Raw genomic sequence first — 11,240 nt, 5'->3', positions numbered from 1 at the left:
GATTTTAAATCATTTCAAATACTTTATCTGTGCCTGAATAAGCATGCATGTTGCAATGTAAACAATAGAAAATCCAAAAAAGTGCAGACCCTGCCCACCTGGCACTCCAGTCAGGATGAACCAAACACTGATTTCAAATAGTACTTGAACCCAGGTTTGGTTGGTATTTTTCTAACACAGTAGACACTTATCAATCCATGTACTGTATAGAATGAAACACTGTACGGGTTGACACAGATAAACAAATGTGTGTTTTTCCCTCATATTTCTCTCTTTGTGTTATGCTAACCCCACTCATCTCCCAGGCTGCCCTTATAACCTGGAATTCAGGGAGGTGAGGGTTAACTCTCTTAGTCCTCCTGTGGGCAGTGCTTCTCTACGAAGGACAGCAAGGACCAATCACAGGGTACCTGGTGGAGCTGAGCGAGGGAGACCAATCACAGAGCTGGACTGCTGTGAATGAAGAGACAATTGCAGACGCCGTTTTGAAGGTTGGTGAGATATACCTGTTTTATGTAATAAGGATATAGATGCATTAAAATAGAGGTAATGTGTTTTTGTTTTTGATAAAATTATCAAATTGATTTTGGTGTGTTTGTGTTCCCAGGTGTCAGGGCTCTATGCTGGTCAGACCTATCGTCTCAGAGTGTGTGTCTTCAACAAGGCTAGAATGGGCATCCCTTCTCTGCCCTCTGAGTTTATCAGAGCCCAGAGCCCAGACCCAACCAGGTGAGTCATTTTAGGGATTTAGTTAGTCTGGTTCAAGGTCTGTTTGTGTTTGGAGTAAACATGACCATAGAAGTTGGCAAAAGAGCACAAACAGGTCTGGGATAAGGCTTGATTTTAGCCATACAGGTCCCTGATGAACAATATCATCAGAATGACTTATGATTCATGTTCTTTCTCCATCAGGCACCAGAGACATAGAGAATGGTGTGGACAATGATGGCTTCATCTTCCTGGCCTTTGAGGCCACTGAAATTACGGAGAAGAGCACGTTTGTCTGGAGCAAAAACTACAAAGAGGCTATTGAAGCTGGGAGAGCCAAAGTACTGTGGGAGAACAATAGGTACTGCAAGTGTGTGTGTGTGTGTGTGTGTGTGTGTGTGTGTGTGTGTGTGTGTGTGTGTGTGTGTGTGTGTGTGTGTGTGTGTGTGTGTGTGTGTGTGTGTGTGTGTGTGTGTGTGTGTGTGTGTGTGTGTGTGTGTGTGTGTGTGTGTGTGTGTTACAGAGAGAAAAAAAAGACCTGTAGAATTGTGAAAGGACATTTAACCCATGAAAGAATTTAATGTTAAGAGGTCAGCAAAGGGTCGGACTCAGTGGAGATTCTTCCTCACCTCACACTACAATGCAAAATGTCCTCCCTTTTCACTGAGCACTATGGTCCCATTCAGGCCTACTAAGTCCCCTGGTCTGTCCTTTAAGCCTACTGTCCTTGTGTCCGTCCTTTTAGCTAACTGTCCTTCCTTCTGTCCATCCCCAGGCCCATCCTCACCTTCACAAACGCCACTAAAGAGGACCTGGGCCTGTACACAGTGGAGATGAGTGACAACCCAGACATCTCTTCCAGTTTCACCTTCACTGGGGAAGGCACTTTATACTCAAAGTGAAAGACGACCTGCACAAAAGATTGCTGCTCCCTGTAATTCCCCCTCTCTCTCTTTTCCCATAGATCTGGAGAGACTGACCGAGCTTGGCTGGCACATCTGCCACCCATGTAAGACTTAGTCTCTGTAATCATACAAGTCTCTATCGAGCTAAAACAATCGATAGTACTCCGTTTCAAATCGAAACAGGCATTACGATACATTGTTCAACACCACAATTTCAACAACCTATTCACTCAGATGTTTTCTTGGGTAAATCCTATTTTTTGATTCCTGTCATTGCGCCCTTCCTAGATTATTTTAGTTTGCTGAAGCTTGGAGGCCAGCCTGAATGCATAACCTATTCCCTCTCCATTGTTCCCGCCCCCTACAGTGCTAGCCTTGCGCTCCAAGTGGCAGGTGGAGGTGTCAGATAAAGGGAACGTGAGACTCTGGATGCAGACTGAGAGCCTGAGCAACGCTGCAGAGCTCCGCCTCATTCTCAGCGACAGAGAGATCTCTGGTGCTGCAGTAAAGGAGCACTTCAAAACCCAGGCTATGTGTTCTAATCTCAGAACCCAGAACTAAATAGTGTGTGTACTAGTCTGTCAGGAGAGTGTGTATGTCTCAAATGAATACTAAAACTAGCTTGGGTGTCAGAATGTTCCTGCTTAAGTCAATGGTGCAGTAATGTATGAATAGGAAGACAATGACAAGTTGGCTGAAACAGAAACAGACTGGTCCAGGCAAGTTATAGCTTGTCTCCCAGAGGTGTGCATAAAGCATAAGCTACTGCATTTTGCATACACACATTTTTGGGGGAATATATGCAGATGATTGTGTTTCCGAATCCATTTCCATTTCCAGTGAAATCCAGTGAAATGTAGATGTGCCACAAAATAGCTAAATGTTTTATATTTTCTCATTCAAGTTTGCATTAGTAAGAGGTATTGGCTGTATAGAAAGAGAAAGTAATCACAAAACAATCACAATCCAAAAATGTTACCCTCGCCATCATATTTGCAATTTCATTTAAACACAAATCACCTTCATAAAGATTTTCACCAGAATGTACGTAGCAATATGATAGCAATGTTGATTTGCTATGAAATCAACCTCAAAAATAACCACAGGTTGGAAGATTACTGTCGGCAGAGGTTGTTGCAACAGATGTGGATTTTCCATGGGCTTAAACTAATATTACCCAACATGCATGTTTTTGGACTCAGTGTCTTGCATGTGGTTACTCGGTATGGAATAGCATGATTGCATCCATGCACGTTTGTATACGTGTACGTCAACACTGCTAAGGGTTTATTACTAAATGACTACAGACAAGGATTTTGTGAATAAACCAATCCCCATTTCCCTCATTTTAGAACCCTTGCCAAGTCACACTGTGAGTTATGCGTGCCTGCGTGTGTGTCCACATGTATGTACATTCATGTGCTTGTGTGTGTCCTCTCTCTCTCTCTCTCTCTCTCGGCCTGTAAGATTAACTTTGACAAGGCCAGTGGGCTGATAGAGATCCTGTTTGACCAGCTGTCTATGGAGGACGACGGCCCCTACACAGCTCAGCTCTGCGACGGCCGCGCCAAGAACCAGTTCGCCCTGGTGCTCGTGGACGAGAGTGAGTCCATCTTGTCACCCCAACTCACTGCCGGGATGTTCATACTAAGGAACCGAGCTGAGCTAAACCAAGCCGTGATGAGCTGGCCTATTTTCGCATCCTCCGTAGCTGCTGGAAGTGGTGAGCCAGCACTGTTTGCTTCAGATCGGCACAGTAGTGTGAAAAGGGCAATTTATTATTGCTGTGAACTCTAAAGAGCAGTAAGTGTTTGGCTTGGCTTGATATATAGATTTGTTCCAATCAATTTAGTTATTATATTCAATGTTACTGTCTTATTATTTATAGTTAATATATACAGTATATCCTCAGTGTGCTAGTAGGGAAGTAACCCTGTGGTTGTGTCTTTGGCAGAGTTTAGTCAGACACTGGCTCAGTCCATAGCCGACAGAATGGACTACAAGAGAAAGTCAGGTAAGTGTTCCCCTATTGGCCCCTGGTTCACCTCTAGCCTCTGGGCTGGATCCAGTTCCTCATTTGTAAATCGGGAGGCCTTGGAACACATAGTGAGCGCGGGGGGGGGAACATTTTTTTATTTGGCTTTCCCACAATTCAAATTCAGTAGGGAGACGACTAGCCTAGGCTACGTAATGTGATTACGTAGGGACTTCTTCACCAGCTGACCACCACTACCAAGACCAGTGTCCAAATCAGTTACTTTCCCCACCCACCCTCCCTATAACCTCTATGTACAAATAAGAGAGCAGGTCTGGAATCAGTGTGGCAGGATAGGATGATTACACAGAAGGATCGCCATGCTTTTACTTGATGGTGCTTTTGGGGGGCGGGAGAAATAATGAGGAGGTAACTTGATTTAACTCCAATCGCTTTTATTCGAATGTCTACAGTGCGAACAGTGAAACAATGAATAAATCATGCCGCGAGAGGAACCGGGTCAGGGTAAATAGGTGCCGGAAACAAACAAAGTCATATCTGAGAAGGTGCCGGATCCTCTCAGAGAGTTTAGGATGTGTTTTCAGTAGATAGTAGATAAATAGTAGATAAATATCTCATTTCTGTGTAAAATAGGTTCCAAATGTGCTGAAACAGATTCAATACGCCTCAATGCCCTAGTTTCCTATCTATCGTCAACCGTTAGTCCCTTTCCTTAGCTTTGTGGCTAGTGGCAAAAACATACCTATCTACTGTTTATGGAGTGCAAACAGTGTTGAACAGGCAGCTATGTCTTTAGAACATATAGTGCTGACACACCAGAATATAGAGAGTTTCATTGATTGAGTGCCAGCAAAGATGGCCGCTGTATCTCTGGTCCAGTGTGCGCAGTTAATCATCGCTCTGTTTTTCAAGGACCCTATTTTCTGGAGTTTTTGTCATGGACCGTGACAGAGGACTGTGAGTTTATAACCAAATGCAAGGTCATTTGTAGATTATTTATCATTTATAGATTCATTTCTCCAATATCTTGTTATCTTCGTTATGGAATAATCACACGGATTCTGTTCTAATATGCATGTGTGTTGTTATGAATGTATTCAGTGTTAATGTATCATTAGAATCCTCTGTCATTCTGGGTCCATCCTCTGTCATTCTGGGTCCAGGTGACCAACGTAAGCAAGGATACGACTCTGAAGTGGTTCCAGGACGGCGTGGAGACTCCAACTGTGTATGACCAGCAGACTGGAGTCAGCACCATGACTGTGCAACAGGTACACATACCACATCCAGTCCTCATAGGGCTGGTTTCCTGAACCCAGATTAAACGTAATCCTGGACTAAAACACACTTTCAATGGAGAGTCTCTATTGTGAATGATTTTAATCCAGGACTAGGCTGAATCTGGGTCCAGGAACTGGCCCAAAATGTCACATATCACTTATGCTCCACCCCACTATTTAGCACCACCGTGGAGATTTGACCTGGCGACCTTCCGGCTACAGATCTGCCGCTCTAACTAAGCTACCTACCACCTCATATTTACAGTATTGTAATGAATATGTAAAGTAATGTTCAGTAGTACTGGGTGTACATTCATGGGATGGAGGCAGATGAGGGAATAGGGTTAAGCTCAGGAGAACACACACACACACAGAGAGAGAGAGAGAGAGAGAGAGAGAGAGAGAGAGAGAGAGAGAGAGAGAGAGAGAGAGAGAGAGAGAGAGAGAGAGAGAGAGAGAGAGAGAGAGAGAGAGAGAGAGAGAGAGAGAGAGAGAGAGAATCTGTGTCAGATTGAGTATTTATAGATCATTGCATAATTACCCACTGGGCACACACTGGTTGAATCAACATTGTTTCCACATCATTTCAACTAAATTGCATTGAACCAATGTGGAATAGACGTTGAATCTGTGCCCAGTGGGTAGGATTATCTGTGTACAGAAAGTCAAATGTGTTCTCAAACCCTATGTGTATATGTGTGTGCGGACAAATTTTTTTATTTTTTTGTACCTTTATTTATCTAGGCAGGTCAGTTAATTAAGAACAAATTCTTAGTTTCAATGACGGCCTAGGAACAGTGGGTTAACTGCCTTGTTCAGTGGACATGAACCAGACATGACTGCGTGTGTGTCATAATGATTGACTTGTTTTCTCTCTGGTGAATCTCAGGTGACTAAGGAGGCAGGCCACTACAAAGCTGTGGCGTCTGATGGTGGAGGACAGGATGTGAGCACACTGGAGTTACTACATGAAGGTGAGACATCATGGCACTGTCATGGACAACCACAGACATGGGCCCATGTTCGTAAAGTACTCTGTTTATCTTTGTAGATCCTAATGAATATGATGACTTGAACTGGGGGGACCTGATCCTAGATCAGCACTCCTACTCTGAAGTGCTTTATCAATACGGTCCCCGGTCTAGCAGAAATATCCGTGAAATGTTACAGTATGTGGTCCCTCAAGTTATATTGTTATGAGGCCATTTCAAAGTGCATTTGTTTGCAGTATTTGTTTGTGCAGTATTTGTTTGTGCAGTATTTGTTTGTGCAGTATTTGTTTGTGTAGTATTTGTTTGTGCAGTATTTGTTTGTGCAGTATTTGTTTGTGCAGTATTTGTTTGTGCAGTATTTGTTTGTGCAGTATTTGTTTGTGCAGTATTTGTTTGTGCAGTATTTGTTTGTGCAGTATTTGTTTGTGCAGTATTTGTTTGTGTAGTATTTGTTTGTTTTAGTATTGTTTTATGTCTCATGATGATTCAGAAGGTGCAGAAACTGAGACGGCACATGATGTAATATTATCATCCATGTATTATTTTATTTATTTTATTTCACCTTCATTTGACTAGGCAAGTCACTTAAGAACAAATTCTTACTTACAATGATGACCTACCAAAAGGCAAAAGGCCTCCTGAGGGGAAGGGTGCCTGGGATTTAAAAATATAAAGAAATGAATACAATATAAATATAGGACAAAACATACATCACAACAAGAGAGACACAACACTACATAAAGAGAGACCTAAGACAACAACATAACAAGGCAGCAGTATATGACAACACAGCATGGTAGCAGCACAACATGGTAGCAGCACAACATGGTAGCAGCACAAAAACATGGTACAAACATTATTGTGCAAAGTCAACAGCACAAAGGTCAAGGTAGAGACAACAATACATCACACAAAGCAGCTACAACTGTCAGTAAGAGTGTCCATGATTAAATCTTTGAATTAAGATGCATAGAGGTTAATGACGATCATAAACGGGGTGGTTTGAGCCCTGAATGCTGATTGGCTGAAAGCCGTAGAATATCAGACCATTTATCAGGGGTATGACAAAAAATGACTTCTTACTGTTCTGATTACGTTGGTAACCAGTTTATAATAGCAATAAGGCACCTTGGGTGTTTGTGTTATATGCCCAATATACCACTGCTAATGGCTGTATCCAGGCGTCCATAGAATGTCCTATATGGACTTTGGTCAGCCGGATGGGAGACACTCTTGTTGACTCTTGTTGGCCCTGGCAGGAACACTGTGGACCAATCGCAGCGCTTTGGGACCCAGCCCAGAGGTCAGAGGTGAACCAGGGGCCAGTAGGGGAACACTCACAACGCGTTGCATCATGCATAAGAACAGCCCTTAGCTGTGGTATATTTGCCATGTACCACACCTCCTCAGACCTTATTGCTTAAGTAGAGCCCACTGTCTGGAGACATAATTATTCTGTCTTTATTTACAGAGTATGACAAGCTCTTCCAACTCCTGAGCAAACAGTGGGGTAAGTTCAGCGTAGATTTCCTAATACTATTACACTGGGTTTCTGTTCAGCACTTTGTGACATCAGCTGATGTAAGAAGGGCTTTATGAATAAATGTGATTGATTCCAATGAACATCATGTGAATATGTATGTCTCTGGGTGCCGCCTACCGTAGACGGGGGGTCTTTCCGGGCAGGATGACGATGATGAGCTGCAGTCCAGTACTGAAACATGAGTGACTTCTCAAGCATTCTATGGACAGTTTTTGGATGGGGACAACTTAAGATGAAGTCTTATCCTGACTACAGGTTAGAATCCAATACAAATGTATTGGACCTAGACTACAGTGTAGACAGCATGCCCTGTCAACTGTCAATATCCCAACAAGGACATTCTGTCACAGAGTATCATCTCTCTGAGTTTGACTTTTCCTCTCTCTGTGGCACAGCGCTGTCTACAGGCCCAGTGAGGATTCAATGCACTGCTATGGGCTTCAAGCTCTACTGCTCTCTCAAGTACTATATCAGCTACATGAAGACCAGCTGGCACTTCAAGTGAGTTCTGTACTCTGCCCTGCCACATGGGCTGTGCTCCAGGCCCACTGGTTCTACTTTGTATACATTATACAGTCAGCCTTTGCAATAAGGAATAGTTGCCCCTAGGTGCTGATTTTTGGTCAGTTTAGCATTTTCCCTACTAATTGTTAAGGCTAGGATTGGGGGAGGGGAAGTTGACCCTAAATCTGCACCTAAGGGACATTTCACACCAGAGCATGGTACGGGGACCTAGACTTTTATCGCCACCTGCTGGCAGCTTTTATGGTTAGCACCAACCACCAACCCTGGTTCTACAGAGTTACAGCGCAGGCAGACTTTTGTTCTAGTCCAGCATTAACACACCTGATTCAACTAACTAATTAAGACTTTGATTAATTGAATCAGCTGTGTTGGTGCCTGTCTGGAGAGCCTGCACCTCTCTATTACGAAAGTTGGTGACAAACCAACACAGAAAAACCACATGAATTTTACACGTGAACACAGGTGGTGCTCCAAAAACACGTTTTCATGTGATCACATGGGATCTCATATGAAGTTAATGTGATAACATGTTACGCAATATGTGATAACATGAAACTACACGTGAAAATGTGAAATTTAATGTGAAATCATGTGATTTTTTCTGTAAGGGCACTGCTGTCGCAGCATAGATTGTTGTCCAATTTAAACTCAGTTGCTTTAGCATTTTTGTTTTTCTTCACATCGCCCCACAGCTCCTTAGTGAGACAGTCTGAGCCTTTTAATCCCAAATCCATCTCATCTCACTGGATTGAAAAAGAACAAACGTAAAAGGCTTTTACAAAGAAACTTAAAACTGAACATGTAAAGCCCTCAGACATAAATAGTCATGGCCTTGTATGGAAGTATCTTTTGTTGGATTTTTACAAAAAATATATTCTATTCTATTGAATCATATTATCATATTTTATTTCATGTGTGTACCAGGGAGAGTAGGATTGACCAGTTGGAGAGGTGTACGCCTGGCAGCAGTATGCAGAAGCTGTGGGTCGAGGTCTTTGCGCCCACGGAGAACGATAAGGGGAAGTACACTCTGGATATGTTTGATGGTCAAGAAAAGCACACTCGCTCCCTCGACCTGTCTGGACAAGGATAGTCTGACCGGTCTGATTCACTCAAAAAGCACTATTGTCTCAAAGCAGTTAAGCGAAATAGGCGTCATACAGGGATTTTACTGCTTCAGATTCATGTCAATGTCTTCACCACTAGAATGTAAACCTCAGAATCTGACTATTATTACTCAAATATAATTTAATTTGTCTGCAATCTTGATCTACATTCGTATCTTCCAAGACAGGCAGTTGGTGAATATTACATTCTTCCGAAATACATTTCAGTAATCTATATTTAATTATCACTATCTTTAAAAGCCTTTGCTGATGCTCTGTTGGAATACCAGAGGTTGAAGTAAGTGCGTTACCATATTGATGGTGAGCGCCCAGCATAGCTTGCAGTGGTAAACACTAACACAAACAATTGCAGGTACTATTTTCTATCACTATTCTCACATGGACAAACAGAAAACTGTTCTATATTCAATATTAATGAGTTGACATATAGTATGGTGATGGATCTGAAACCATTTGCAAATGGTTGCTGAGCGCTTGCTGAGAAAAGTGAGTAGCATACTCTTTCATTGTTTCTTAATTGTTTAATTTTCTGTACACTGGAATGATTGAATGAGCTTACTATGGATGATTCAGGGGAGTAAATGTCCTTCTCGTTGCTTTAGATCGGGCCAGGGTGACCAAGGGGCTACCAGATGTGGTGGCTATCATGGAGAATAAAGTAGGCTAACTACTAAATAATACTGTCCTATTACGTGGTTACCATGTTCACTAGCACTTCATTATCCTTTTTACGTCCCATTTTTGTAATTGTACTGTTAGACCAACGAGTAGAAGTGCTGATCTAGGATCAGTTTAGCCTTTTAGATCATAATGAATACAATTAAATGGACAGGGGGAACTGATCATAGATCAGCACCTTCTCCAATACGTTTATTTTCGTTAAATAGCCTTACCTGCCCAAGTCAACAGTGACAAGTGGTGTTTTGTCATTGTTCATATTTAGATTGACTGTTGTGAATCATGTCATCTCTATTTCCCTCTCCTCCCCAGTCTCTGTGCTTGACCTGCTTAGCTGACGGTGAACCTGCCTCAGAGATGTTCTGGCTGAGGAACGACAAAGGCATCGTCTCAGGGGGCCAGTTCAACATCGCCAACGAGAACAAGTGCAGCACTATGACCCTCAACAGTGTGACTTGCGAGGAATCAGGCAACTACAGCATCTTTGTGCGCAACCAGTACGGCACTCAGACGGTCAACGTGACGGTGAGCGTGTACAAGCATGGCGAGAAGCCCCCGCGCATGATGCAGTGGAGATGTAACGAAGGAAGGAGTGTTGGTTTTGTTGCACTAAGAGACGATTACAACTGGGTACAGATGTCAATTCAATGTCATTTCCACGCTGGTTCCACATGACATGAAAACAACGTTGATTCAACCAGTGTGTGCCCATTGGGATGTGTTTGTGTGGTTGAGACAGTTTGTTTTCATGGGGTTAAATTGGAGTTAATGGGGAGTGAAATGCTAGAAGCGGTTAATTTGCGTCATTGGGATGTAAAGCAATGACTAAGAAGTTACTTGTGCTAGACGGAATGCGGTCAATTAGGACAATGTGAGGTCCAGTCAAAACTGCAACAACCTGTTTTCTTGTGTCATTAGACTACCAATAAATATCCCAAGAGTGTCAGCTACAATTGTATGATGTCGCCCCTTTCTTTCTGAAGCAATTTCATAATAGGACATGTGAGCAGGGGCTAGAAAGCTCAGAGGTAGGATTCATTGGCAAATCAAATCAAATTTATTTATATAGCCCTTCGTACATCAGCTGATATCTCAAAGTGATGTACAGAAACCCAGCCTAAAACCCAAAACAGCAAACAATGCAGGTGTAAAAGCACGGTGGCTAGGAAAAACTCCCTAGAAAGGCCAAAACCTAGGAAGAAACCTAGAGAGGAACCGGGCTATGTGGGGTGGCCAGTCCTCTTCTGGCTGTGCCAGGTAGAGATTATAACAGAACATGACCAAGATGTTCAAATGTTCATAAATGACCAGCATGGTCAAATAATAATAAGGCAGAACAGTTGAAACTGGAGCAGCAGCACAGTCAGGTGGACTGGGGACAGCAAGGAGCCATCATGTCAGGTAGTCCTGGGGCACGGTCCTAGGGCTCAGGTCCTCCGAGAGAGAGAAAGAAAGAGAGAATTAGAGAGAGCATATGTGGGGTGGC

The 11,240-nt window shown here is 42.9% G+C and overlaps 1 protein-coding gene across 6 annotated transcripts; it reads left to right on the top strand.

The window, feature by feature from the left end:
- Positions 1 to 399: 399 nt before the first annotated feature.
- On the top strand, positions 400 to 10,707 carry LOC123998347 (myomesin-3-like). Of its 6 annotated transcripts, none has more exons than XM_046303477.1 (15): positions 400 to 491; positions 608 to 729; positions 913 to 1,069; positions 1,484 to 1,717; positions 1,981 to 2,109; positions 3,081 to 3,336; positions 3,568 to 3,627; positions 4,522 to 4,589; positions 4,773 to 4,880; positions 5,779 to 5,863; positions 7,353 to 7,391; positions 7,547 to 7,679; positions 7,820 to 7,925; positions 8,874 to 9,734; positions 10,067 to 10,707. In XM_046303477.1, the coding sequence occupies exons 6-12, from the start codon at positions 3,135 to 3,137 to the stop codon at positions 7,570 to 7,572; spliced, it is 588 nt and encodes a 195-aa protein (XP_046159433.1). In that variant the 5' UTR covers positions 400 to 491; positions 608 to 729; positions 913 to 1,069; positions 1,484 to 1,717; positions 1,981 to 2,109; positions 3,081 to 3,134; the 3' UTR covers positions 7,573 to 7,679; positions 7,820 to 7,925; positions 8,874 to 9,734; positions 10,067 to 10,707. The 6 variants fall into 6 exon arrangements, with proteins under 6 accessions (XP_046159433.1, XP_046159432.1, XP_046159434.1 ...); XM_046303476.1 differs by having other exon boundaries at positions 1,981 to 2,177; XM_046303478.1 differs by having other exon boundaries at positions 1,981 to 3,216.
- The last annotated feature ends 533 nt before the right edge of the window (positions 10,708 to 11,240 follow it).

Source organism: Oncorhynchus gorbuscha, linkage group LG15, assembly GCF_021184085.1.
Source record: "Oncorhynchus gorbuscha isolate QuinsamMale2020 ecotype Even-year linkage group LG15, OgorEven_v1.0, whole genome shotgun sequence".
Classification (NCBI taxonomy): Eukaryota; Metazoa; Chordata; class Actinopteri; order Salmoniformes; family Salmonidae; genus Oncorhynchus; species Oncorhynchus gorbuscha.
Note: the sequence above shows the minus strand (reverse complement) of the source record. Positions and strands in the feature narration are given on the sequence as shown.

Bases quoted from the DNA above. Each gene is read 5' to 3' on its own strand.
- LOC123998347 (XM_046303473.1), top strand. From the start codon at position 3,021: ATGTACATTCATGTGCTTGTGTGTGTCCTCTCTCTCTCTCTCTCTCTC. The intron at 3,628-4,521 runs GTAAGTGTTCCC...CTGTTTTTCAAG, and splicing joins GGACTACAAGAGAAAGTCAG to GACCCTATTTTCTGGAGTTT. The intron at 7,392-7,546 runs GTAAGTTCAGCG...CGCCTACCGTAG, and splicing joins ACTCCTGAGCAAACAGTGGG to ACGGGGGGTCTTTCCGGGCA.